This window comes from Saccostrea echinata, unplaced genomic scaffold (genome assembly GCF_033153115.1).
Source record: "Saccostrea echinata isolate AGI-Se365-2 ecotype Australia unplaced genomic scaffold, CSIRO_AGI_Sech_v1 ptg000010l, whole genome shotgun sequence".
Classification (NCBI taxonomy): Eukaryota; Metazoa; Mollusca; class Bivalvia; order Ostreida; family Ostreidae; genus Saccostrea; species Saccostrea echinata.
Window position 1 is genome coordinate 1,578,333 of NW_026889759.1, and position 26,094 is coordinate 1,604,426.

Here is a 26,094-nt window from a genome sequence, read left to right on the forward strand (position 1 = left end):
TATTAGTCAGAGATGCATGGAGGATGCTTCTAGTGTGTTTCATTGTACCAGTCAAGGTTTCAGATGCTGCAATTTCAGCTAAAGAATGACCAGGTTAATGTTTTTGGAGCAGGTTAATGTTTTTGGAGCAGGTTAAAGTTTTTGGAGCAGGTCTCATTTCCAAGTAACTATAAGCCCTATATTGACCAAACTTGCATGGATGATACATCTAAGGATGCACACTACTGAACTTGCTTCGGATGCTGGATCTGACCTACAATTTCCGGATGAGTGACTAGGTTAAGGTTTTTGGAGTAGATCTCATTTCCAAGTAACTATAAGCCCTATATTGACCAAACTTGCATGGATGATACATCTAAGGATGCACACTACTTGACTTGCTTCGGATGCTGGATCTGACCTATATTTTCCGGATGAGTGACCAGGTTAAAGTTTTTGGAGCAGATCTCATTTCCAAGTAACTAAAAGCCCTATATTGACCAAACTTGCATGGATGATACATTTAAGGATGCACACTACTGGACTTGCTTCGGATGCTGGATCTGACCTATATTTTCTGGATGAGTGACCAGGTTAAAGTTTTTGGAGCAGACCCCATTTCCAAGTAACTAAAAGCCCTATATTGACCAAACTTGCATGGATGATACATTTAAGGATGCACACTACTGGACTTGCTTCAGATGCTGAATCTGACCTATATTTTCCGGATGAGTGACCAGGTTAATGTTTTTGGAGCAGATGTCATTTCCAAGTAACTATAAACCCTATATTGACCAAACTTGCATGGATGATACATCTAAGGATTCACACAACTGGACTTGCTTCAGATGCTGGATCTGACCTATATTTTCCGGATGAGTGACCAGATTAAAGTTTTTGGAGCAGATCTCATTTCCAAGTAACTATAAGGCCTGTCTGAACCAAACTTGCATGGATGATGCATCAAGGGACGAACAATCTCAAAACTTGCTCCGAATGCTGGATTTGACTTACATTTTCTGAATGAGTGTCTAGTTTTAAGTTTTCAGATAAGTCCATTCCCAAGTAACTGCAAGCCTTATCAGACCAAAATTGCATAAATGTTGCATCTAGGGATGCACACTCCTAGATTATTAGTTTAGTGTGGGACTTTGCCTTACTTAAAGACAACATTCGTTGAGGTGAGCTCTGTAATCTCTGATTACCTATGTTTTTTTATTCTTTAAAGCTTATGACTTACAACTTGAAAAAATATATGATTTGTAAATTAAATATCATGCATTATTTAAACCACATCAATGTACACAGCATGGCATTAATTTTATCCCCTGTTGGTATTTGATCCTGACCAGCTGTCATTGTTTTCAGTTTTAACATCTTCAGTTTGTCTATATGCAAAATTATTGTTTTAATTTTACAATTAGGGAGAAGAGAATAAAATGTTGGGTGCCACATAGTTTGTAATGCAACTTTATTTAAAAAAAAAATGTTTAAGAATCCAATAATGTAAATCTACCATGTTTCCAGATGGTATGTCATGTTCAAACTGACATTTTTGGTCAAGGCTAAGGACTATATCTAGCCAAAACTATTTGCCTCTGATCTTAGCTAATACATGTACTGGTACTTTTACCAAAAATAATTATAGTTCATATATTCAAGAAATAAAGATTCATTTGAAGATATTTAATCATCTAAGTATGTCAAGGTCATTGCTGAAAAATTGTGGACTGTACTCAATGTCAAGACCATAGAATGGTAACAGGAAAGCAGTAGACATCAGTACAAATTACTGTGCTTAAGACAAGTCAGTCATAGTTATTCTCAAGTGTTAATGGTTTCATAAATACTAATACAGAATACTAGAAATTACTTCATCAGAATGTTGTCAGTTGTCAGAGATTTTATTTGGATCCTAATTTATAAAAGTAAGATTAGTGAAACAACTTTTTCTTTTATAGTTGTAACTTAATTGTACAGTATCAAAATTGAGAGATTATATATATTTTTTTTATCTTTAAGCAGTTTATTACCTGAGGTCATGATTGTGACCTGGACTCATTTTTACAAGGTCATGCAAGTTCAAGGTGTTGTAGCAAACTCTTTGTAGGGAACATAATCCTAGAGATTTTTCATTATCAATTACTTGAAATGATTGAACTTTGACACCAACAAGACTGTGTATTGGAGGTGGATGCATAGAAATATGGTGTCAATAAATATTCTAAGAAACTGGGAATTTTTTTTTCAATATAATACATGTTCGAAATCTTGAAGGGACATAATGTTGCATTGTGTTCTTCATAATGTAACTTCTTCAAATTGTGTGATTTATCAGATATAAACCAACAAATATTTGAGTTTCATGTGTATGTTAAATATATCTATCAATTACAGTAGATAGCCTGTTCAGTGAGAGAGTGTAAAGGGCCGATTATCTGTGTTGGTAATTGAATTTGTTTGTGTTGGACGCTGTGATTAGTGTAGGATCGCTTGCTAGTGGCCATGTTCCAGTGATAGGTTGATGATAAGAAGATGCAAAAAGTTTCAATTCTTCTGGTCAAGCTTTGTTCAGAAGTTCTCGAGCCTTATCTCTTGCTAGTGATTGATGTGGCATTTTGTGGTAGGACACTGGGGCTCCTTGGGGGAGGGGGGTTAAAGTCAATTCACAGAATGTATCTATTTCATTAGACGTATCGACCTCAGTTGTGAAACATTTACAGTGCACAATATTGTTTTCATTTAAAAAAGATATTTTAAGTCATATTAGAGGCCATTGGCTAGTGGGAGGGTAGAGATATTTGTTTGGGTAATAAGCTTAGTGAGAAAACACTGGGTGAAGAAATTGTCTGTACATCTTATCCTCTATGTTGTTAAAAACAGCATGGGAGCAGCCGAGTAATCACCGCCTCAAGTAGCGGGGGAAATATCATCAAATGTTAATAGATCGCTCATTCTCTTCCTTTAACTAGCAGAGGAATTTATTTTAGCATGGTGTACTTCTGCTGAACAGAGAAAATAAAAACATCTCCAGTGTTTCTTGTAAGCCAATAATATTTTGTTATTTGAATGTGTTCACAGCTCGCTGGATACACACATGGGCAGATTTAATCAGCAGCAGATATCAGATTTTGATGGCTATTTAACAAAGAAATGAAGTGACAGCGTTAGCTGTGATATTGTGGGATTTTGAGCTGTTGAAGGCTACAGGCCAGTCATTTCATTGATAGTGCAGAGTCAATGTTCAATTGAGTGTGCTTGGCTCATGAAATAACAAAATTGTTACTCATATATTTATCAATTTGCAGACTTAGACATTTCAACTTTGGAAAGTGTCATTAGATCTCCAGCTCATGGGAGTAAACCTCTACAGACGATAAGGATATTTTATACCAGTAAATATCTCTTTTGTTGAAGTGATTGGTTTAAACATCTAGAGGACTCAGGTATAAAAGGTAGGTATACAATATACTACTTTTGTTCCTAATGGCCCACTTCCTCTAACAATGTATTAAATGCTTGTGTTTTATTTAAAGTGAAGATTTATTGTTGACTTCCAACACAAAAAAGGACAGAGGTCTAGAATTTCATTACACAGAAAATTGTGGGCCAAATTTCAATCACAAATTGAAGTTGATTCTAAAATTATCCAGAATTTGGATAGATTTTTTTTTAAATCTCAGAAAGTGGTAAGAAATGCTTAGATTCTTAAATGGTAGAAAAGATTTAGATTCTAGTTTGAGACTGATTGGCGTGGTGGGGATGCACTGAATTAAGTCCTACCACCACGCTTGCTCCATTGACCCATGGCTGTTATGGCTGATAAAGGACAGAGATAATTGGACAATAATTTGTTGTTAGCCACAAGCCTGCCATGTTAAACACCAACTGATGGTAAATATTTGAAATATCAGGTGTTACAACTTGTTTTGTGAGACAAAACCTCTCTAGATCTGCTGACAGTTGATTTGTGTAGGTATTGTGAGCGGGGTGAGATTTAAAGTTTATAGACAAATCACAGATCAATTTAAACATTGCATGCTGTTCCTAAATACTAGGTTTTTAAGAGGCAAGAACTAATATTAACAGAGCCAATATAAATCAGACTGCAAAGAGGAGATTTAAAGAAAAAGTCACAATATTTTGGTTGGAATTTCTCATTGAAAAGAAAAGTAATACCAGTGTTTTTTTGAAACAAGACATTAGCCTTAAAACATCTGCTCTACATGTACATAGACAGAATAATTCTTAAAGTCAATATTCACTTGTTTGACAAAATACATAGTTAGGTGGAAAAATGATCAAGATCACAATACATTACTATATCAAAAATGAAATGGTAAATTTATTTACAAATTCACTTCACATTGTAATGGAACATCCATGCGCCTCACTATCAATTTATTTTGTTCTCTGTCAGTGTGGGTGACATATCTTTTGGGGAGTTCAGAGCATTTTTGAGGTGTATGAATCACACTGAAAAGAGTGTTTTAATTCCTCCAAACATATAAATCTCATTGAACTGAAAGAGAATCTTAGATACACAAATAGCTGAAACAGCAAGCTGTTCTGCATACAAAAAGAGAGAATTAATTTCAAAGTTAGCAAAGTAAAGTCATCAATATAAAGCAATAAAAAAAAACTGCACATGATGAAAATTAATTGTTATCTAGGCTGCACAGTATGACATAATCAAGGTATAGATTTGGTATGGAACTATTTTGTCACAAATTTTTTCTGTATTTTATTTACAAACAAGAGGGAATTTTTGGATTAAATCTTCATCAGACAATACAAATTTTGCTGATAAATCTGGATATATCTAAAGATAATCAACAAAACTGGAGATTGAAATCTTTTGAATGACTGAAATTCCTTAATCACCATGTTTATTGCTCCAAGAGAAGCTGTTGTTGGAGAGATATACACCAGTTACTAACTACATTATGAAAGAGTGAAAAATCAGGTGTTGGAGGAATTTTGGTTGATTCCCATTACACCTCGACAGGCAGTTCACCGTTCTCAAAAGACAGGTAAATTCCCCTGTCTATGTAGAGAGGATAAACTCATCTAAACATATTTTGACAGTCTTCGCATAGAAGGGAATATTTCTAAGAAAGATTTAATTCATTGTAATTAATTAATCTTTCTCAAATATTAAGAAAGCTGTGATCTATTAATTTTATTTATTGGAATTCTTACCTTGATGATAAGTTTCCTGCATTAATTGGACAGATCATATGTTTCATCTAGTTTGTTTGTCTGCCTGTCAAAAAGATATCTCAAAAAGATGTTCTGATTTAGGATGTGCACATGATTGGGGAATTTTTGTTTATAATTACACAGACTGCAACTAGAATAGATAGTGTGGCTAGGAAAATTCAGTTTATACTATGAGTGCACTGTACTTAATATTGCATTAGTTTTGATTAATCAGAAAGAGAACTTCTGGTTAACTTCTTAAGTTTCTATAGATTTATGTGTGGGTCTTTTTTGTTTTGTTTTGTTTTTTGTTTGTTTTTTTTTAATTATTGAAGGGAAAATTTTCTTCAACCTGTATAGGAGGAACTTTTTGCTTTAAGGACTACATTTTTAATCATATTTTAATTATTAATAAAATGAAAATGTCAGAAAAGGACAAAAAAGAAGGGATATGACTCCATTTAACTAAACACAAAAAACAAAAATAAAACAAACATTTAGTCAACAAAATATTCAGCAAGCCTGTTGACTATATGAAGAAAATAATTTTTACACCAAGAACGTCAAATGTGGTACACTGTTGTATTTTCAGCCTTGTGGAACTTTTTATCAGTTAAATCATTGACTTACTTGTTGATGTATTTTTCATGGATTTATGGTAGAGTACCTAGATTATTATCTCTGTTGAGTACGTTGAAACCTCAATATTTCAAAATTAGCAAGACTGTAAAAAACTTTAAGATATGCAGGACTTTGAGATAAGTATATCACTAGAAATGACAGGACCACTAGCTAGCTCATTTTAACATATCCAAGGGTGTTCAGATATATTGATGCTCTAGATATCCAAGTTCAACTGTAAAAGAACAGTATTATTGAATTTTCTTATTCAAAACTAATTATTATATCCAAAAGAAGTTAACTATGGATTATTACATACAGTATTACCAAAGCAGGGCATCACAACTGTCAACAACCAATTTTGCTTCTGCAGCAAAGTTTGAAAGGATAAACTGTCGTGCTATAAAAAAAAATTAGACAACAAAAATTGAATGCATTGTAATAAAGCTTTAAAAAATGGAATAATTTAAAGGATGAATAATATGGTTTTCAGATTGATCCATTTTTGTTTAGATAAGGAATACTGCACAATGTATATACTGTATATACAGGGTTATTTTTGCCCCATTTTAAATTTGCCCAGATGCAGTTGTGTCAAAGAGATAATGCTTTCTTCTGTGAATACTCCCTATCCATCTTTCTGTTTATCTGTTTGTTCACAAAAACTTTAACCTTGCCCATAACTTTTGATTGGTTGGAGCTAGGGCTTTCATATTTTACATGTATATTCTTTGTGACAAGACCTTTCTTTGGGTACCAATATATTTGACCTCTTGACCTTGACCTTGGTGTTTGAACCAATTTTGCAAAATTTACACTTGAACCTTGACCAGAACTTTTGATTGATTAATTGATTAATTGTGTGTTGTTTATTGTGTAGACCCGTTCGAGAATTTTTCACTCATGTCACCATACACCGATGAAGGGCTTCAAATTTAGACCTTTACTTGGCACTCAGGGCCATTGAGCAGTGAAGGTTCTTTATCATGCCAACGCCTACCATGACACGGGCCCCGGTTTTTAAGGTCTCATCCGAAAAACCTGCAACTTTCACTCCAAAGTGTGGAGCGCTTGGCGAAGGAACAGTTGCTACCTATTTTTTATCAACTTTGGTCAGTCGTGGCAGTGATTCGAACATAAAACCTTCTGATCAGGGAGCGAGTGCTCTACTGACTGAGTTCCTGTGATGGTTCAGAATTTTTGAATGGTTAGTACTAGGGCTTTCATATTTCAATTGTATATCTTGTGACAAGACCTTTCCTTGGGGAACAATATTTTAGAGTTTTCATATTTCACATGTGTATTCCATGTGAAAAGGCCTTCCCTTGGGTACCAACACTTTGAAAAACTTTAACCTTGACAAGAATTTCTAAATGGTTGGTGCTAGGGCTTTCATATTTCACATGTGTATTCATTGTGGCAAGACCTTCCCTTGGGTACCAACAGTTTTGACTTTTTGACCGTGTTGACTTAGAGTACCACTTTAATTTACTTTAATTTGAGAAACCATAACCTTGGCAATGAGCTGACATATGAGGGCATCAGTGTTTCACAGAAACGTCTTGTTTTTATTTTTGAGTTTTGTGATATTCAAACACTTCACTCCTCATTATGAAAATATGGTAGTGTCAGAATGCTTTTTTTTTGCTACATTGTATTCTTTATCAGTACTAAAGGGTATGTTGGAAAACTATAGAGTGTGAAATTAGAAGCAATCAACATCTCATGTTTGTTGCAATGATAGCTTAGAGCCATCAGAATGGGACCAAAGTTAGGAACTGAATTTCTTTCATAGAAATACATAAAATATTCAGCTCAGAAGCAACAAAGCTAAGATTTGTCAAATTCAAATTATTCAAAAAGTGGTGTGAAGGACCAAAATGGGGTTAAAATATGTGTACAAGTTTTACATAGAAATATATAAACAATATTGAAGGATAAATATATATAAAATGTACTCACACTTTAAATTGGAATTGTGCTATATATAGCCCCTCAGCCTAAATTAGACATATAATAAGGGATTTTATTTGAATTTATGGATTTAATTTGTCAGTATATACCAAGAGATCATTGTGGCATATGTGCCTCTCAAGTTAGAAAAGGTTGCATTGATTTGAACATCAGAATTGCCAGCTTGCACATTTCCCTCTGACCCTTGATATTAAATCAAAATATTTACTGGTAATGTCTACAAATGATTGAAAATTAGTCACAATCAGATTTTCTCAGTAAAAAAAAAGGAAAACGGTCCATCAGGAGCCAACTGGTTAAAGGGTGGGGCTATAAAAAAGAAGAAGATTTTCCCCCAAGAGTTGCTCGCTCATTATTGATTGAGGATTATATGATAAACCTCAGGTGTCTTTTTTAAAAGTCAGAATTTTAAAATTCCGATTGTGGATCTCCGATCTCAAAAACAAATGACCTGATCTACCTCGAAATGAGATTTACCTGTAACCCGTTGACTGCCACTCAACAACTATTTCTTATTATCAGATAAATATCATTTTGACAAAAGCATATTCTGTGTTGGGGCTTTATGTGTCTGTATAGACTGGTGGGCAGATCAGGATCACAGAAAGTTAGCAGCTATTGAATTGGAGACGCTAGATGACATAGTTAAACAATTTATATTGTTAGACTGTTGTGGTGGTTAGACATTAATATGAAAAGTAAAGTGAGGACTTAAAGTGGATTTAGGATGTGACGAGTTTTTCAGGCATATTCTTTCACAGGTAGATTCGAATACTTTTTGAATTGGTAGGTTGCTGGTGTTTAAATGGCAGAGTCTAACAACTCAGTAATGTGTCTGCTTAAAGTTTAATCTGATAATGAATAACCAGCAAATCAAATGCAGTGAAAATCATCGCAGCAAGACTGGTCACTGAATATAGGTGTTACCAGTAATACACTTTGTGGCTGCCCCTTTACATGGATTATTGGTGTTAATTTTATACTGTAGAGTCATTACATTTGATTTAGATATTAATTACTTTTAATTAATTTTATTGTTCTTTGAAGGCTGGTTAGTCACTTGACTAATAAAAATATGGATTAGAAATGTGTTTAAAGTTATGGCTATCATATCTAAATTAGGAATTTGAAAGACTGAAACACAGACATGTTGATACTACAAAGTATCCAAATATTGCAATATTAACAGTGAGAATAATGTCAGGTCATAATTGGGGTCTCCTTTGCAGGTACGGATCTAGATATTTTGGAAATGAGTGGGGTGAGGAGAAAATTTTTGTCATAATTAATGTATGTTTATATTTACAAAGCACAGCACAGGGCTTTGATAAAAATGCTATCAATAAATAATTAAGAACTTTTTGAATATAGAAACTGATCCACACAAGTTTACAACTCTAGTTCATAGTGATGTTCCATGAAAAATATAAGAAATGAATAAATACATTGTCTGTGGCATAGCCAGCCAAAATGTAATGTTTAAGCAAAATTGGGCCGGGGGCCTGGGGTTGTTTTGAAGCTCTCAGTGGGTCCAGGGTAAGCCCCTCAGGTGGGGCTCAGGGAGCAAAGCCCCCGAGACCTTCTGGAATTTGCAATTAATATTTAAAAGACGGATTATTTACTCCAAAACACAAAAATTTTCAGATTACATCATTATATCTCAATATAGATTTTGAATTTAGTTCACAACCATGATAGTGCTTGTAATGACAATTTGGAATATTGAGGAAATTACTTGAACACTATTTAAAATTTTGTACGAGTTAAATCATAATTTAGTATTTTACATGGATAACATATCTTTATTAATATATTTTATAATATCTTTAAAAAGTGTGGAAAATCTATCGTAATTATTTCATTTCATTTTTAATTAGTCAGAATAACTCAATGAAAACCAGATTTTCAATGAACAGATGTATTTTTTCAAGTCAATTATCTTTTGCAAATTTCCTTGTTGAAGAGGCCCAGTATACACTAAAAGCTATTTTTCAAAATTTTCTGATATTTGTTATGATCAAATAGAAATGAATGTTTTATATACTTATACTTAGCTGAGTCAGTGTGAAAAAAGTATTTTATTCTTACTATTCTTTTCACAAAATCAAAAGGGAGGGGTTTTCCCCCTGGTTATCCCTCCTCTAGATCCACCACTGCTGTGCTTACAGGGGTACTTGTTTTGGTGTCAGGTTCATTAATTTTTTTTTCTTTGATGATATTTTCAAGCCTCATGATTTCAATCATAGAATGCTGACATACTGGAGATCAGAGTTTGTTCACTTGACAGGCAGGACAGAAGGTTGACAGTCAAGTGTCTACCCATGTTCTGGGCATTTTGAATTTGGATGTTTGGATCCAGGTCTAGTACATCACATTTCCTCTTTCAGTTACAGTATCAATAAAATAGAATTTAAGGACCCTTCTATACACTGCACACTAAAGAGTTCCATTCCATGATACTTTAAGGCAGAGTGCTAAATTGTCCTTTGATTTTAAATTGAATAAACTGAAATCTACAGTGTAATACGCAGTTTGTAATCAATTCAATTAATTTCTCTGAGTCATATTAGATCAAGATGAAGTAAATGAATACTTTATATGCATGTGTTTTCCCTATTTAAGTAAGCAACAGTGATTTCTGTTGAAACTTTGTTGTCATTTATCCTGGGGAAAATGACAGGAACCCTATGTTGAAAGTGAAATAGATCAACTCAATATTTTCACCTTTATACAATATAATTTTCTCAAAGTTTTCATCAGTGTATAGAGGGTCCTTAAGCCTAGAATAAAATGTGTTTAGTGATAACTTTATACTATTTTCTCATTGGTCAAACGACAAAAGGAAGAGCCAAAGGCATTAGCATAGCATGGGCATTCTTTTCCCAACTGTTTTACAGTAATAGGTGCAATCAGTTTTGTGTTAATATGATGCAGATTGTACAAATAGTTTAAACAAACATTGTTGAAATATGGTTTATGTTTATCAATACATTGGTTAACAAGTTATGTTTGAGGAAAATATAATCTTTCCAATACTATTGAACAAAAGTCAACAAATGTAATCAATTGTTTCCTAAAGATAAAACACTAAATATTATATAGTTTAATCAGTGATGGACTGTTATCAAGAATAAAATAAGAATAATATAATTAGTAATAAATAAATAAAAATGAAAAAGAGGAGACAGAATAGCAGAATAGATGTGATTTTCACGATTGATTCATGTCTCAAAAACAATATAGAAACTTATATAAATATTTGATCTATTTGAAAATATAAAAAAAAAATATGCATATCCAATTGCTTTATGTAGAGTTGTAAATTTTCCTAGCAAGTTCTCCAATTGTTCTGTGTGATGAAATGGAGATTAAGTTTGTTATTGGTGTAACAGGATAGGCTAGGTGTTTGAGGGTCTGTTGGTGCAGTCTTAATCACACGAAATTCTTTTATACTTCCAAGTCAGGTGTTTAATTGTTCATCTTTTGTTAGTGTCATTTCATCCATAGAGACTGTATGTACAAGTGTTACTTGTTCACTACTCATCTTTCCGATTTGTCTAGCTTCTCTTATGATGTGTGACATTGTTCATTTTTACTTTGCAAGTGGATTCTTGTGTGTGTTTTAGAAAAAATGTCACAGACCAGAAAAAGGTTCAACAAATTATTTTGCATTTCCTCCCCTTCCTGTAAGAGGAATAAACTATTTTTCCATTGTTGTAGTTGAATGCCCTATTTAGGAATTCTACTGATTGAACCAATATGAGCATTACCAGGCTTTAATGAGTCTGGATGGAAAATTAAATAGTTGGCAAGGCATAAAAGAATCAGCTGATGATATTGTCTTGTTAAAACAATCAAGCAGTCCTTGTTAACAGTAATAGTTAGCAAGCAGCAATGATTACTTCATTTCAAATGCTGTCTGGCAAGTACTTGATTTATGTTTTGTAAATAAGGTGTAAGCAGTAGCGGAGCATCATTAGATACACTGATCCCGCTTACTTCCTGGGATTCCAATAACACCCTTGTTAACATTCTCACTGCGAACTCGGCTGGCTTACAAGAAATCACATACATGGATCTAGATATTTTTCATCATCACTCAATGTTCACTAGCCTGTACTTTTTAGAGAGCACTTAAGGCAATAAAATGGTATCAACTTTTGTGTAAACATCATTATTCAGTTATTCAGAGTAAATTCTGTTGTTAAATTTTTCATAGGGATTTTACCTCTATTTAATACAGCACAGTTCACCTTGGGGACAGAGATATTAGTGAATGCGCAGAAAGAGCGGCTGGAAAGAGTCTTGTAAATTGATAACACTCTAGATTTGAGCTATTGATCCGAGTTTTCCAGCCCTTTACATTTTTTCTGCCATTGTAATAAACAGAATATGCGTAATTGATTTGGGTTGTTGTTGTTGTTTGTAATGCGTAATTTTTTTTCAATCAGGAGATCACCTAGTGGCGATCCTTCTCATAATGATCTAGTTTCTTATTAATTGAACTATGAGACAATCCTATCATTTTGTGTGAATTACCAGTATATTAAGCATGACGACTTCTGATCATCTGTAAATAGTGCTTTCAGCTTTGGTCATACACCAGAGTTTGAACAGCATGTGATGAGAAAATTAGGGTGAAACTATTCACAAAAAATATTAAACTCTTTAGATAGCTTACAACCCACATAGTGTAGCATGTGTACATCACTATACATTAGCTGATAATGCATTGGTGTTATCACTCTTGATATGGGTTGGACTGTTTTGTCTACACTGGAGAAATGTCTCTTATCATCAACTCTTGTTGGGTTATATTATAGATTTACATTAAAGTTTTCGCATGCTTTAGCCAGGATTAGGAGCGTGTCATCGTATATAGATATTTCTTAATTAATTGTTGATTCTTTTTTTTTTTTTAAACCAAGAGTTGTTCCTCTTTCATCCTTATTTTAATGCCCTATATTCTCCCTTTTATCTTGGACATTGGAATGCTGTGATTTGTAAATAGGGATGTAAAAACTCAGTCTATATGATTCCTTTTCCCTTTTCACAGATGAACAGGAAATTTTTTTTACATAAATACAAATTGATCATGTTAAATGTGTATATTTCAATAGTATTAATTGTTTTCCTGGTTAAATCACTTTTTAAAATGTATAATTTTAGTATACACTAAAGTCCTTCGAAATTATGAAAATCCTCTTTTTCCTTTTCCAGAAAATGATATCTGCAATTTGCTTTCAAGTTGATCACAAAACACACCAATGGAAAACTGAAGAGTGAACCTTTGAATGTAGCTTCCCTGGGACCTGAGATGTAGACGCACTGAAGAGGCAACATGGAAGTCAATCAAAGAAAACTGATTGGAAACAATATACCAGAAGCTTCTACCTCAATTTAAAATAGCAGACAGTGTTAAAATTAGGAAGCAACTGACATTTTTATGATGTGAAATACAAATGTTGCTCCTAAAAGGGTTCTCTATGACAAATCCATGACAAACTGTTATAAAGGATGTAAGATTTAGAACAAGTGTCAAACAGTTCCAGCATCATGAATGAAATGGAAAGACATATTCAACAAACCAATGACCGCCTCAGCTGTATTAAACAGGTATGTCTCCCAGACCTCATTGGGTTTTTATAAAGGGAGGGGGGGGGGGTCTATATCCCCAAAAATATCTTGTTGCCTATATCTGTATTTTTGATTAGAAATCGAAGATTTAATTTTAATTATGTTATTTATATTTTTTTGCATTGTAGTACATGTACTATACTAAAATAAAAAAAAATATTACAGTCTTTCAAAATGCAATAAAAACAATATATAATTATTACTATCAAAGCCAAAGAAATCAGACAATTTATCTAGAAACATTATTACACAAAATAACTAAACTCTGGCTAGAATGCAACAACATTACAAATGTGAAGATCATCAAGAGATGTACAGACATGCTGCCAAAAAATAGGCCCTATTTTCTCTTCATAGCAGAAGAGCAGTGCTACCAGTGAAAAAGAACACAGCTATCTCTCAACAATAAAAGATGTATTTATGGATAGGTTCAAGCGTATTGAAATGATGAGAAACACCTGCAAAGAAAAAAAAAAGTTGGAGGCAGATAATATGAGAGATGCTGTAAATAGAATAAGCAGCATTCAAAAACAAATTAACACTGCAAATCACAACCCTTTACACCCTTCTCTTAGTAACAAATCTTTAATTTGCAATTCAGATTTTACTTTTAAGGAATTTTTTTTTTTACATTAAGTACTCTTCAGTGTGTAAATTGACTTTTTAAGAAATCAGACCTAAATACTTTGACATTTGGATGTTGAATTAGGACGATAAACGGTGGAAATTTATATGATGATATAAACACGATAGTAAGTGCCAATTCCTTGCAGGCATAGTATCAACCAAATCATTCAAATTTTCTGAAAAGGAATTTTTGAAAGTATTAATATGATTTTTGTATAAATTTAACAAGATTTGAATTGATGAACTGTGGACAGGAAAAGCAGATCAATTATTGAATGTTCTTTAATTATCTTTGACAAAGTGAGTTTTGTCAAAAATTTTTGAACACATAATGACAAGGAGCAACAACATAAAAAAAGGTTAGGCAATGGTGAATAAGATCTGCAGCAAAAGAAGGTCCTCCATTTTCTTCTTGTTTCTGGTAGGGTAACCATCTTCACAACCAAACTGACCTAACCTTGATCCTAATCTATAAATAAAACAGAATCCATAAAGAATGTTATTCATTTCAGCTAGTATCTAAATAGTCAGTTTGACATATGTACATAAATATATAATTACTGGATTTAAATTTGATTTTTTTTTAATGTTTTTTTTAGGATTTTTTCATATCTGTAACAAATTTCTGTCAAAATATTGGTTTGTATGTAACAAGTGCTGCACCTGCTGAAAATGTGCAGAGAAATGCTGAGTAGCTCAACATGTGCACTGGAATATCAAGTTAGAGAAGAAATCGGAGAGTGTCTTCTGAGCTGTTACGGCTGCCAAATCATGCTCTGTTTTCTTAGCTGTTAACTTATTCTTACCACATTGCAGAAGTTTCATCAAAGCAGTTCAGCAGAACATTAAAAACTGTCAATTATGTCTTTGCAAAAGAAAATATGAAATTGTCTAAGCAATGTTCTAAGAAATAAAGTATAATCAGGACCATGAAATTTTGATTGAATTTTTGTAAAGTCATAATACACAATTGTGTGCTCATATTAGAATTTAAGGCTCATATGAATCCTCTTGATTAAAGTTATGTCATCTCTAAAATCATGCAGGAGTCCAAATTCAGACTAATTGTCTCCCACTTCTGTGAAAGTGAGGGGATATTAATCTCATTCATCTGTCAGTCATTATGCCTGTTAGTCTGTTAGCATAACTTTTGAATGAGAAAAGATGGGGCTTTCATATTTCATATGTGCTAAAACCTGTGACAGGAATCTTTCCAAATGCACTATGATTTTTGACCCTGTGACTTTGACCTTGAAGTTTGACCTACTTTTCAAAAAATTTAACATTGGTGATAACTTTTGAATGAGAGAAGATAAGGCATTCATATTTGACATGTATATTACCTGTGGCAAGACCTCTTAAAAAGCACTATCATTTTTTACCCTTTGACCTTGACCTCGAGGTTTGACCTACTTTTCAAAAATTTTATCATTGGTGATAACTTCTGAATGAGAGAAGAAAGGGCATTCATATTTGATATGTGTATTACCTGTGACAAGACCTCTCAGAAAGCACTATCATTTTTTACCCTTTGACCTTGACCTTGAGATTTGACCTACTTTTCAAAAATTTTACAATTGGTGACAACTTTTGAATGAGAGAAGATAGGGTATTCATATTGACATGTGCATTACCTGTGACAAGACCTCTCAGAAAGTACTATTATTTTGATTTCAAGCCCTTGACCTAGAAGTTTGACCTACTTATCTAACATTTTAACTTTGGCAGCAAATTTGCTCCAGAAGAGACGAGGCATTCATATTTTTTAACGTACATTACTTGTGATAAAACCTTTTAACTGTATTATATATTTGACCTCATGACCTTGTTCTTCAAGTTTGATGAAGTTTTAAGAAACTTTAATCTTGGCCAAAACTTTCATTTATTCAAAAGTTTGAATCTTTTTTGTATTATGGACAGACAAAACGTGACACACAGACAGACACACAGACATGCCATAAATACCACTAAGACACCAAAAGCAGGGACCACAATTCTTTGATTTTGCTTGTTTGATGCATAGTTTTTTTTGGGGGGGGGGATTTCAAATTCATGCAAAGAGAGGGGCATACAATTTTCAAAGGGAGATAATAAGGAAACAGGACATATAAGTTGTGATGATCAAAAAAAATTATCTGGTTACATTGGACCATAAATAATAGATCAACAACAAATTTCTTTTTCATATGTACTTTCCTCAAACCTGTGACAACGTCTTATTGGTTGGGAATAGGGAGTCCAAATATAAGAATTTATCTTGTACCTAGATCTTTTTAATAGGATAATGTGGGTGAAGATTTCAGTAAGAACAAAACTACCAGCGTTATCTTTGTGACCAGTATGCACCTCTTCATTCTTCATCAGACTTAGTACAGAAATGTATCACATGCATATGACTAAATTGTGCATTAATAAATATAATCTACAGAAATTCAGCCAAATTACGTCCTTGTCTCTCTGAACCCTTTGATTTTGTTTTATCATAAGTGTGATGGTAAGAGATTGAAGTAATTAGATTAATAAAAAAAAACATGCAAATTTATATATTTTCCTTTTCAGCACTTGGGGTCCCCCGGAGCATTTCAGAATGCTGCTCGTGAGCTTCTAGACTGGTGCTCTGACCTCCGAGCCTTTCAGCGGCCTTTTGAAGGAAGTCTTATGCAGTGTCTCACCGTAAGTATGATTGACTACAGCAACAAGATTAAGGCAAACTGGTATTGTCAGACCCAGCACAAAAAATTCAGATTTTTTCAATTTCTGTCTGCATTTGGAAACAAAACCTAGCGCATATAGATGTATAAAGGCCTAAAATAAAATATTGTTTGTTTGCAGTTGCTTACCGACTCACTAAAAATTGCACCTGACCAAATTTTTTTCTCAACTGTTTATCAGGACGGATTTTTTAATGTTCTAGAAACTGCAAAGAATATTTTCAGCTTGCATGGCCTTATGAATATTTTTGTTTTTATTCTGCTTATATATGCTAAATTGATTTTTAATATGTGATACTTGAAATGATGTAGGGGTAATCTTGTACTTTGAAACAATAATATTTACATCCACTGATTCAGAATATTATCTCCCCTATTTCTTAAGAAAACTATGTTAGTTTATCAATACTTTAATGCTGCTTATAAAGCAAGCCACCTGTATAGATTTTTTGAGCAGTGGCTCTTCCATCAGTGAAACATACGATGATGTACATATCAATATTAATACAATATTTGATGAACTTAATCCTTCTTGACATGATTATTTATACAGACATAAATAGAAACAATAAAATGTCTTTCGTTCTTTTTAGTACATGAATTAAGCTATTGCAGAAAAAAATACATAATCCGCTTATGCGAGTTAGTAAGTGGGTTGCAGGTTATGTTTTTCTCTGCAACATTAATTCTCATACTAACAACCACAGAAAGCATTTTTTTGTTTAAATGATATCCTGTTGCAGTTTTTAAGGAAAAAACCTTTTGAAGAATTCTTTTACCAAAAAATCATTAATGTATTGTTTATAGTCATATCAATATACTTGTATATATAAATATGTTTCCATTAATTAAAAATGTGTGGCTTAGACAAATGTTTAAAGTTTGCTGTTTAATTGTTGTGGGGGGTTATCAAACAAAAAGATACACATAGAGTGATAACAAAATAACTGATTAATACCTCAATCCAGAGGGGTGAATTATCCTGGCCTTTTAATTGTGAAGTTTGGGTTTAATACCAGAATGATCACAGATAATTCTTAAACAAGTAATTTAATATTTCTCCAAAACTTCTGTGATTCTTTTTAAGTTTTAAGTATATGCACTTATTAGTGACTAAAAATGAATTTTTAGAGAGGGTTTATTTTCACTAATGAGGACATTAATCAGTAACAATTTTATTGGATAAGCATTGATATGAAGTTGTACAAATCAATGAGACAATGTTCATATAATTGGATCATACAAGTTGGTACAAAGTGGACAATACAAATGACAGATTGCTCTTGGATGCACGAGGGCACATGTCCATGTGTTTGATATATTCTCTGTAGTACTTTTTCTCTTCAATGTGAATTGTGATTCTTCAGTATCAATATGAATAAATTACAATAACTTCAAACACTTAGTCTTTGACAGGATCAGGGATGTATACATAAATCTCCCCAGATTTTACAGCTCTCATTTTTTCCTGTGGATATCATCACCACTATCTTTTCATAGTTTTGGGGCACCAAAGATTTATTTTCAATCAAAGCCCACCATCACTTCATTTTCAACCACATTGATTCTTATCTATTTTCATTCTTCAGGGTGTTGCTTCAGATATCATCTCATAAGCCAATGTAACCACTCCCCACATCCCACCCCCGGGCAATAAAAAAATTCAGGAACTGTCTATCCTTCCCTCTGTATTTATTTATCTCCTACTCTTAATAAAGTCAAATAATGGGATTTACATAAGTGCTGAATGTTTTCCTTTTTACAAGATGTGCATTGTTTCATGCTGATATTGACAAACAATATCATATATTAAAACTGGCATTGGTGGAATACCTGACTAGTAAAGGGTTAATTATTTTAGTTTTGAATTCTTTTATATAAATTAATAAACAGTAAAAACTGTCTAATTGGACACCTGTGCAATCTGTTTTACCGTGAATTCTGACCTTTTATTTTCATTCCCACTTTCTTGTTTTCAATGTTCTTTACACTGTAATATAATACCCTGTCTATTCTGACACAAAATTTGTGCCCTCTCAGTGCATGTCAGATTAAACAGGTTTCACTGTAATTCAGTTCATTAGACTAAGTACATTGTATATATATATATGACATATTGTATGGTAAATGTTTCTGCAGTTATTTTCAGAAATACACAGATCCGATTGCCCCTGTAAGCTTTAAAGGATGAAATCACAAAAATTTTAAAAACCGCAGATATTACTTGTGAGATTGAAATCTTAAGTGATATGTATCAGGTAATGAAAACATAACAGAGAAGACCTTGCTGCTCAATCTATTGATTTCCCAATATCTGATAAAGAATAAAATGTACACTGAGGTATAATGTGACACTTGGTATGATGTGTCTACAGACCTATCTCCCAAGCATGATAATTGATGCTCTCTTATCACAGACATTTTATTGGTTATGCATTATTTATTTACATAGCTGTATCTAAGATATATTGTCCTCCTTCTAAATGTATATTGATTCACTGAAGGGGCTATGTGAGCATCAATTACTGAGATGACAGCAGTGTTCGGAGGAATCCCCTGGAGGAATCAAAGGGAGATAATTCATGTCATGTGAATATATAATACAGTATTAGAAATGTAGAAAAAATAAGGGGGAAAAGTCATAAGTACACAATGTATGAATGGCTTGGAAAACAGGGTTAAAATAAAGCCACTTTCTCATCTTCTTGTCCTCCAGAATTCCATAATAGATATAAGTGTTTCTAAATACATCTTTATCACAGTACTCTTTCATTTGAAAATAAATAAAATTATGTAATATATCTTTTTAGCTCTTCTGAGCCAAAGGCTCAAAGAGCTAATGCTATGGCCATTTGTGCGGTGTGCGGTGTGCGTAAACTTTTTAGAATATGGGCCATAACTCAAGAACCCCTTGGCCAATTATTGTCAAATTTGTCACAGGGTATCCTTGCCCCAAGGGCTCCCTTTTATACTAAAACTGGGGTTGTGACCCTTTAACAAGGGGAGATAATTAGGAAAATAGAAACAAAAGTACTGGTTGCTAAAAAATCTTCTTCTCAAGAACCACTGGGCAGATTATCACCAAACTTACACAAAAGGATGAGGATATGTTGTAGATTAAAATTTGCACGGGGATTTACCCTGGGGCAAAGGGCGTGGTCTCAAGGTCATTTCAAAGTTGACCAAAAATTACATTTTATTAAAATGTTGATATTTTGCTTACTATAAGGACTAGGATCATCAAATCTTGTCAGTTGGTGCATCTAAGGACCTCATATCATGTTGACTCAAAAGTAGGTCACGGTGACCTACTTTTTAAATTTTGCGGCCATTCTTTTTCAAAATGATTTAGAGGCATATTTTGAACAATTTAAGGCCTATGATCATCAAACTTTGTCAGTTGATGCACCTTGACCTACTTTTTGAATTTAATGGCTAATCTTTTTTAAAACAATTAAGGTCATTAATTCGAATACGGGGAGGCTTAGAATCATTAAATCTTGTAAGATGATGCATCTTGGGGCCAAAAAACATAATTATTAAAAAGTAGGTCACAGTGACCTACTTTTTGAACTTTGCAGGCATTCGATTTCAAAGCATTTTAGAGGCATAATTTGGACATTTTAAGTCCTATGATCATAAAACTTTGTAAGTTGATGCATCTTGGGTCCTCAAAAAAGGTCAACTGAAAAGTAGGTCACCGTGACCTACTTTTCAATTTATATGACTATAATTAAATATTTCAGGTACTAATTGGCTTAGAATCATCAAACTTTGTCAGTTGATGCATCATCATGGTCTTCGGGGAAGGTCGACTTAAAAGTAGGTCACAGTGACCTACTTTTGAAAATTTATGGCGTTAATTAAATATTTCGGGTACTAATTGGCTTAGAATCATCAAACTTTGTCAGTTGATGCATCTTGGGTCTTCAGAGTAGATCGACTAAAAAGTAGGTCACCGTGACCTACTTTTGAAAATTTATGGCTTTAATTAAATATTTCGGGTACTAATTGGCTTAGAATCATCAAAATTTGTCAGTTGATGCATCTTTGGTCCTCGGAGTAGGTTGACTGAAAAGTAGGTCACTGTGACCTACTTTTGAAAATTTATGGCTGTAATTAAATATTTTGGGTACTTATTGGCTAGAATCATCAAACTTTGTCAGTCAATGTATCTTTGGTCCTCGGAGTACACCAACTGAAAAGTAGGTCACGGTGACCTACTTTTGAAATTTTATGGCTTTAATTAAATATTACAGGTACTAATTGGCTTAGAATCATCAAACTTTGTCAGTTGATGCATCTTGGGTCCTTGGAGTAAAACAATTGAAAAGTAGGTCACTTTGACCTACTTATAAAATTTTATGATTATAATTTTAAAAAATATTTTAGGTATTAATTGGCTTAGAATCATCAAACTTAGTTGATGGGTCCTCAGAGAATGACAAGTGATAAGTAGGTCACCATGAGCAACTCTCAGGTACTAATTGGCTTAGAATCATCTTGGGTTCTCAGAGTGTGAATTGGAATTTCAAGGGTTTATGTAAATATACAGGATACTTCGAGGCTTCAAATAGAAGTGATAGGTTGTACAGTTAATCAGAAGAGCGATTCAAGGCCCATGGGCCTCTTGTTTTTAAAGAGAAAGAATGTATATCAGTATTTTGAATAACAGTAATCATATTTTTTATATCATGTAGACTATGCAGTAGTGTTTTTAGCTCAGGCCTGTAGAATGTGGGGTGTGGGTGGGTTGAGGGTAAGGTCGAGCACTTGCAAATTCCAGGATTTGGACAGATAATTTTGGGAAGTTACCCCCCCCCCCCCCCCCACCACCACCACCACCACCACCTCCTTTTTTTTGAGCTAAGGTATTGTGTAATGGTCTGTCATACGTCATGTGAATACTTTTCAGATTTTCAACTTCTCCAGAGCATCTGGACCAATTTCAAACCAACTTGATACTCCCTTAAAGAAAGGGAATTCAAGATTTTGCATTTGTGATATAGTACCATTAAGAGTGTTATTCTGCAATGTTTGCCTATTTTTTTCAATAATCACTAAAAATGCCAGTAATATCCAAGGTTATACCTCCATAATGAGATTGCTTGATGTTCAAAAGGTGTGGTCAATACTATTACAAGGGTTGTCCCACTAAATTGTAGACTAAGTGCCTAGCATATAAACAATGTGTATCCCCACAAACAAAGTTTAGGGAGGGTATATTGGAATAAGGATTTTTGTGGTATTTTCATCATGATTGGGTAACTATTTTGTAGTGTACAATTTTTTTTTTTTCATTTTTGTAGACTTAAATCATTTTGGGTTCATGTAGATTTGAGTCAAATCAAGAAACTAGCCATTGGTACATCTGTAAAGAAATGTGAATTGCAGCTTAAAATGAGGTCACTAAAATTTTAAAAATGTTCTAGTTTTAAAAAAGTTTTAAGGCAGATAATCCCTACAAACGTAACCTTAATAAAAAAAAAATGTTGCATCAAAAGTATATTTTTTCATGATATACAGCTTTATTACAATCAAATTATAAAAACAGATCTTGGTTTTATAGAAATGACATAAATATGCAGCAAATTGCATTAACAGCTAGTGCATCACACAGCAGATAGAGTGTAAATCCATTCATCCCATGGGAGTAATGAGTTTGTCCAGTTAAAAGATTAATTAATGAGTTCAATGTAGGAAGGCTGACTTAATTAATAATTTCTGTTAGAACATCTCTGATTAAGCAGTATGTGTTATCTATATCTCTTGGGAATTGGGCAGAATAATTAAAGATCTGGCCCCAAGACCATAAACTGAGAACAGACTTAAGTCAAAATTTGAATTTTTAATGTCTTGAGTTTTATTTAATGTATTAAATTGCTTAAAAAATTTTCGATGTTGTACAACATTTAAATTCAAACATATGATGAAAATTTCATTGCATAATCAAAATTACTTCAAAAGTTATACTGGTTTGAAATTTTGACTTAAGTACTGTACGTGTACATACATTGGCATATTCAAAATTTAGCGCAATCACTGGGTATGGAGTTGTTGGCGTAATCATGAATTAGCGCTAAACATATGTCCATACCATGTATTGCATTTATAAATGATTTCTTAGCAGTATTCATGAATTAGCGCATCATTGTCCATGCTAAAGCCGCTAAAATATGAAGCCCGCTTTTTTAAGTACACATACAGTATGTTCTCAATTTATAGTCTTTGGGCCAGGTCTCTCTCTTATAATTGCATTTGATAGCATAATTAAAATACTAGTACATAGTTATTCAATGACTAGCCTTTTATTTTCAACATTAATTTGTTTAAATTTATCAAAACTAAATTGATATTGTATAACTTGATATTCTTATTTCATTTATTTATATCTCAACAAACAGATTATTGACGTACGTATAACAAAGTATTTAATTTCAAAATCATTGAAATGTTGTATGAACATATTCTGATGTCATATCTAACTTAATTATGATGTCACAGCGAATGAAAATGTTTAATGCTTTGAAGTCTGCATATATCCTACTGGCTTAGAACATACTTTAGATTTCCCCATCAAAGTTTGATTTTGGGGGCAGATATTGGCCATTTTTTATCTTTGGGTTGCAGGAAAATTATTCGTGCATTTAAAAAGTATTAATTATGAGGTCATTCTGTGAATTTTCAAACATCTGAGGTTACTTTTAATGAAATTGTTGGTGTTTAAAGTGGAAAAGTCTATTATTAAGAAGGATGAAAATGATAATATTTCAAGAATGCCATGGAAAACTGTGTCCAACCTGGAATGGTGTTATTACTGTGAGTGGACTAGTTACTATGATATCTACTATGAATTTGTAATGTGCTGAAAATAAATAACCACTTTTATCTTCTAGCAATAAAATCTGAAAGAGTGAGTTGAAAAGGTACACTCAATTAACACTGCATATGCATGAGATGAGACTGAGTTAAGTCATCAACTGACTGTGATTTACAGCATTTGTAATAATTTCAGATTCACTTACGGTTTTTATTAATTTAAGGTTCTGTATTGAGAAATGACTGGTTGACCTTAAATGTGAGATTTTCACACCTGTAGTAGACTTTTCCCTTACCCAATATTGGTTTTTATTCCTCTGAGGCTTGGTTTCCAGTAGCAGACAATAATGATTAAGAAATCAAAAGTGCTCACTAATAGATATTTCTTCTACACTTATAACATTTCAATAGATGCATTTTGGTCATATATTTACTGGGCAGGCCATGTGTCTTTGGACATTTAAAAAAAATTAAGGAACTAGTAACTAACTTGCAAAAGTTATGGAACCTTTATTTCTCCCATTATCAACTGTGTTTCATCACTCCAATTGTTCTCTTTTTCAAGTTCAATCACCAAGGACGACTCTGTTTGGCTTTTTTTCCACAGACTACATCTCCAAGTTTATGCCTATGATGGCACAAAATGCAGATTGTTTGTACTAAACATTTATGATATCAATTTCTTATTCTTAGAACTTTTCCCTTGTATATTTCATTTAGACAGATCATCAAGTATCATCTTCTGTATATTAATGGTATATGCAACATACCTCTTCAGTACCATGTTTATTTCACCAAAAAAATAATACTCAAGTCAATGGGGAAAAAACAGGTCCTATAACCAGTGCTCATTAGTAATCAGTTTTCTCAAACTCTGCTTTTTTTCCTTTTTTTAAAAATTTTTTAAGAGACACTTGGCAAGCCTCATCTTCACTAGCCAAGGGTTTTTAAGTCTACTCTGCTCCTCATCTTCACTAGCCATGGGTTTTTAAATCTACTGTGCTCCTCATCTTCACAAGCCAAGGGTTTTTAGATATGGGGAGCAGAATGGATCAAAAACCCATCTTGAGAAGATGGGTAAGCTTAGTGTCTCTTGGAAAAAAAAAAACTGGTTACTAACTCGCAGTGGTTATGGAATGTATATTCATGTGTGTGTGTATCTTTTTCAGAAATTTAGGGAGAAGTTTAAGAAATATTTAAATTATGCATCTACCGGTATATGCTAATATGTTAAGATGTAACAAACAACAAAAAAAAAGTGTTGAAACTGGCATTGATAATGATGGTGGAAATAGACAGGATATAACCGCATCATTTCCTGTCTCGATGATCAATATGCCTAATGCCAGTTTTAATAATTACTGCTACCAATATCAATTGGATGGTGTTTAGCCATGCTGTGTTTATTGATCCAATATGAAATTTTCTTTGCTACTTGCATTTCATGAATTACTTTAATTTGGTCAAGAGAATTAGATAAAATTGTCAGTAATATCAATTATTAGGATAGGATTAATGATTTTAGCTCACCTGATTAAAAAGGTTACTGGTTAGTAAACATTAGAAAGGATTCTAATCATGCAATAAAAATGTTGATTACTTTTTTAATATGATAATCATTATTTGCAAAATTGCTGGGCTCAGACTTCTTGATAAATAACTCAAATAAATAGGAGCATTTTTTTTAATTAGTTCAAAAGATTTTTTCTTTCTTGCACTGTTGAATGTTGCAAAGTTCTATGAACTTATGTCAAATTCAAATGTTAAATCTGAGAAAAAACTTTGTACATTTATTTCAAATATCTTTGAGACTGTCTGTTCTCCATAACTGTTCTCCTAGAGTTCTTCAATGCAAGGATTACATATACACTGTTATTATTATATGTCTGTCCTTTCTCCATGCAGTTGTAAAATATTTATTTATGTATATATGTCATATGTACCTCTGACGATTTAATAGATATGTTTTATACTTTATGTTCCTCATGTAGCATTATGTATGGTTTGAGCGAAATAAAATGATTCTGATTCTGAAGTGAAGGGAGAATGTTTTTCTACAAGACAGCATATTGAGAGAGTTATGATTCTTTACTGATCATGGTGATCAGTCACAATTTATAAACACTTAAAGGTATCCAAGACTATGTAGTGAAAAAAAAAAATGTATTTTCAGATTGTGAGTCAAGTTGCCCCGCAACCTGGATATGACCTTGACCTGGGATACAGATTACTTGCAGTTTGTGCAGCACATAGAGACAAGTTTTCAACCAAGTCTGCAGGTTAGTAATCTACCAAAAACACGATCAGTCATACTAAGAGGTCCACAACGAATTTCAAATACAAAATTTACTTCAAATGGATATGAAATCCTAAAATTCAAAATATTCAGCCATCACTACTTGTACATGTATATGTAAATACTGCAAAGAATATTTGAGTCCCAAATTATCATGAAATGATGTGCAAAGAAAATTTTGGATACTTTATATTTTTTTTTTTATTTTCAATCAGACATTAAATTTTC

At 33.0% G+C, this 26,094-nt stretch overlaps 1 protein-coding gene across 1 annotated transcript; it reads left to right on the top strand.

Annotated features, from left to right (window-relative positions):
• Positions 1 to 2,758: 2,758 nt before the first annotated feature.
• LOC133184117 (zinc finger MIZ domain-containing protein 1-like) lies at positions 2,759 to 25,854 on the top strand. Its single transcript, XM_061318977.1, has 4 exons — positions 2,759 to 3,434; positions 12,997 to 13,392; positions 16,600 to 16,713; positions 25,744 to 25,854. Exons 2-4 carry the CDS (start codon positions 13,333 to 13,335, stop codon positions 25,852 to 25,854), a joined length of 285 nt encoding a protein of 94 aa, XP_061174961.1. The 5' UTR covers positions 2,759 to 3,434; positions 12,997 to 13,332.
• Positions 25,855 to 26,094: the final 240 nt, after the last annotated feature.

What these genes read in the sequence shown, in the direction of transcription:
- LOC133184117 (XM_061318977.1), top strand. Translation starts at nt 13,333, where the DNA reads ATGAATGAAATGGAAAGACATATTCAACAAACCAATGACCGCCTCAGC. An exon ending in GCCTCAGCTGTATTAAACAG is followed by an intron (nt 13,393 to 16,599) that starts GTATGTCTCCCA and finishes TTTCCTTTTCAG; the next exon opens with CACTTGGGGTCCCCCGGAGC. An exon ending in GTCTTATGCAGTGTCTCACC is followed by an intron (nt 16,714 to 25,743) that starts GTAAGTATGATT and finishes ATGTATTTTCAG; the next exon opens with ATTGTGAGTCAAGTTGCCCC.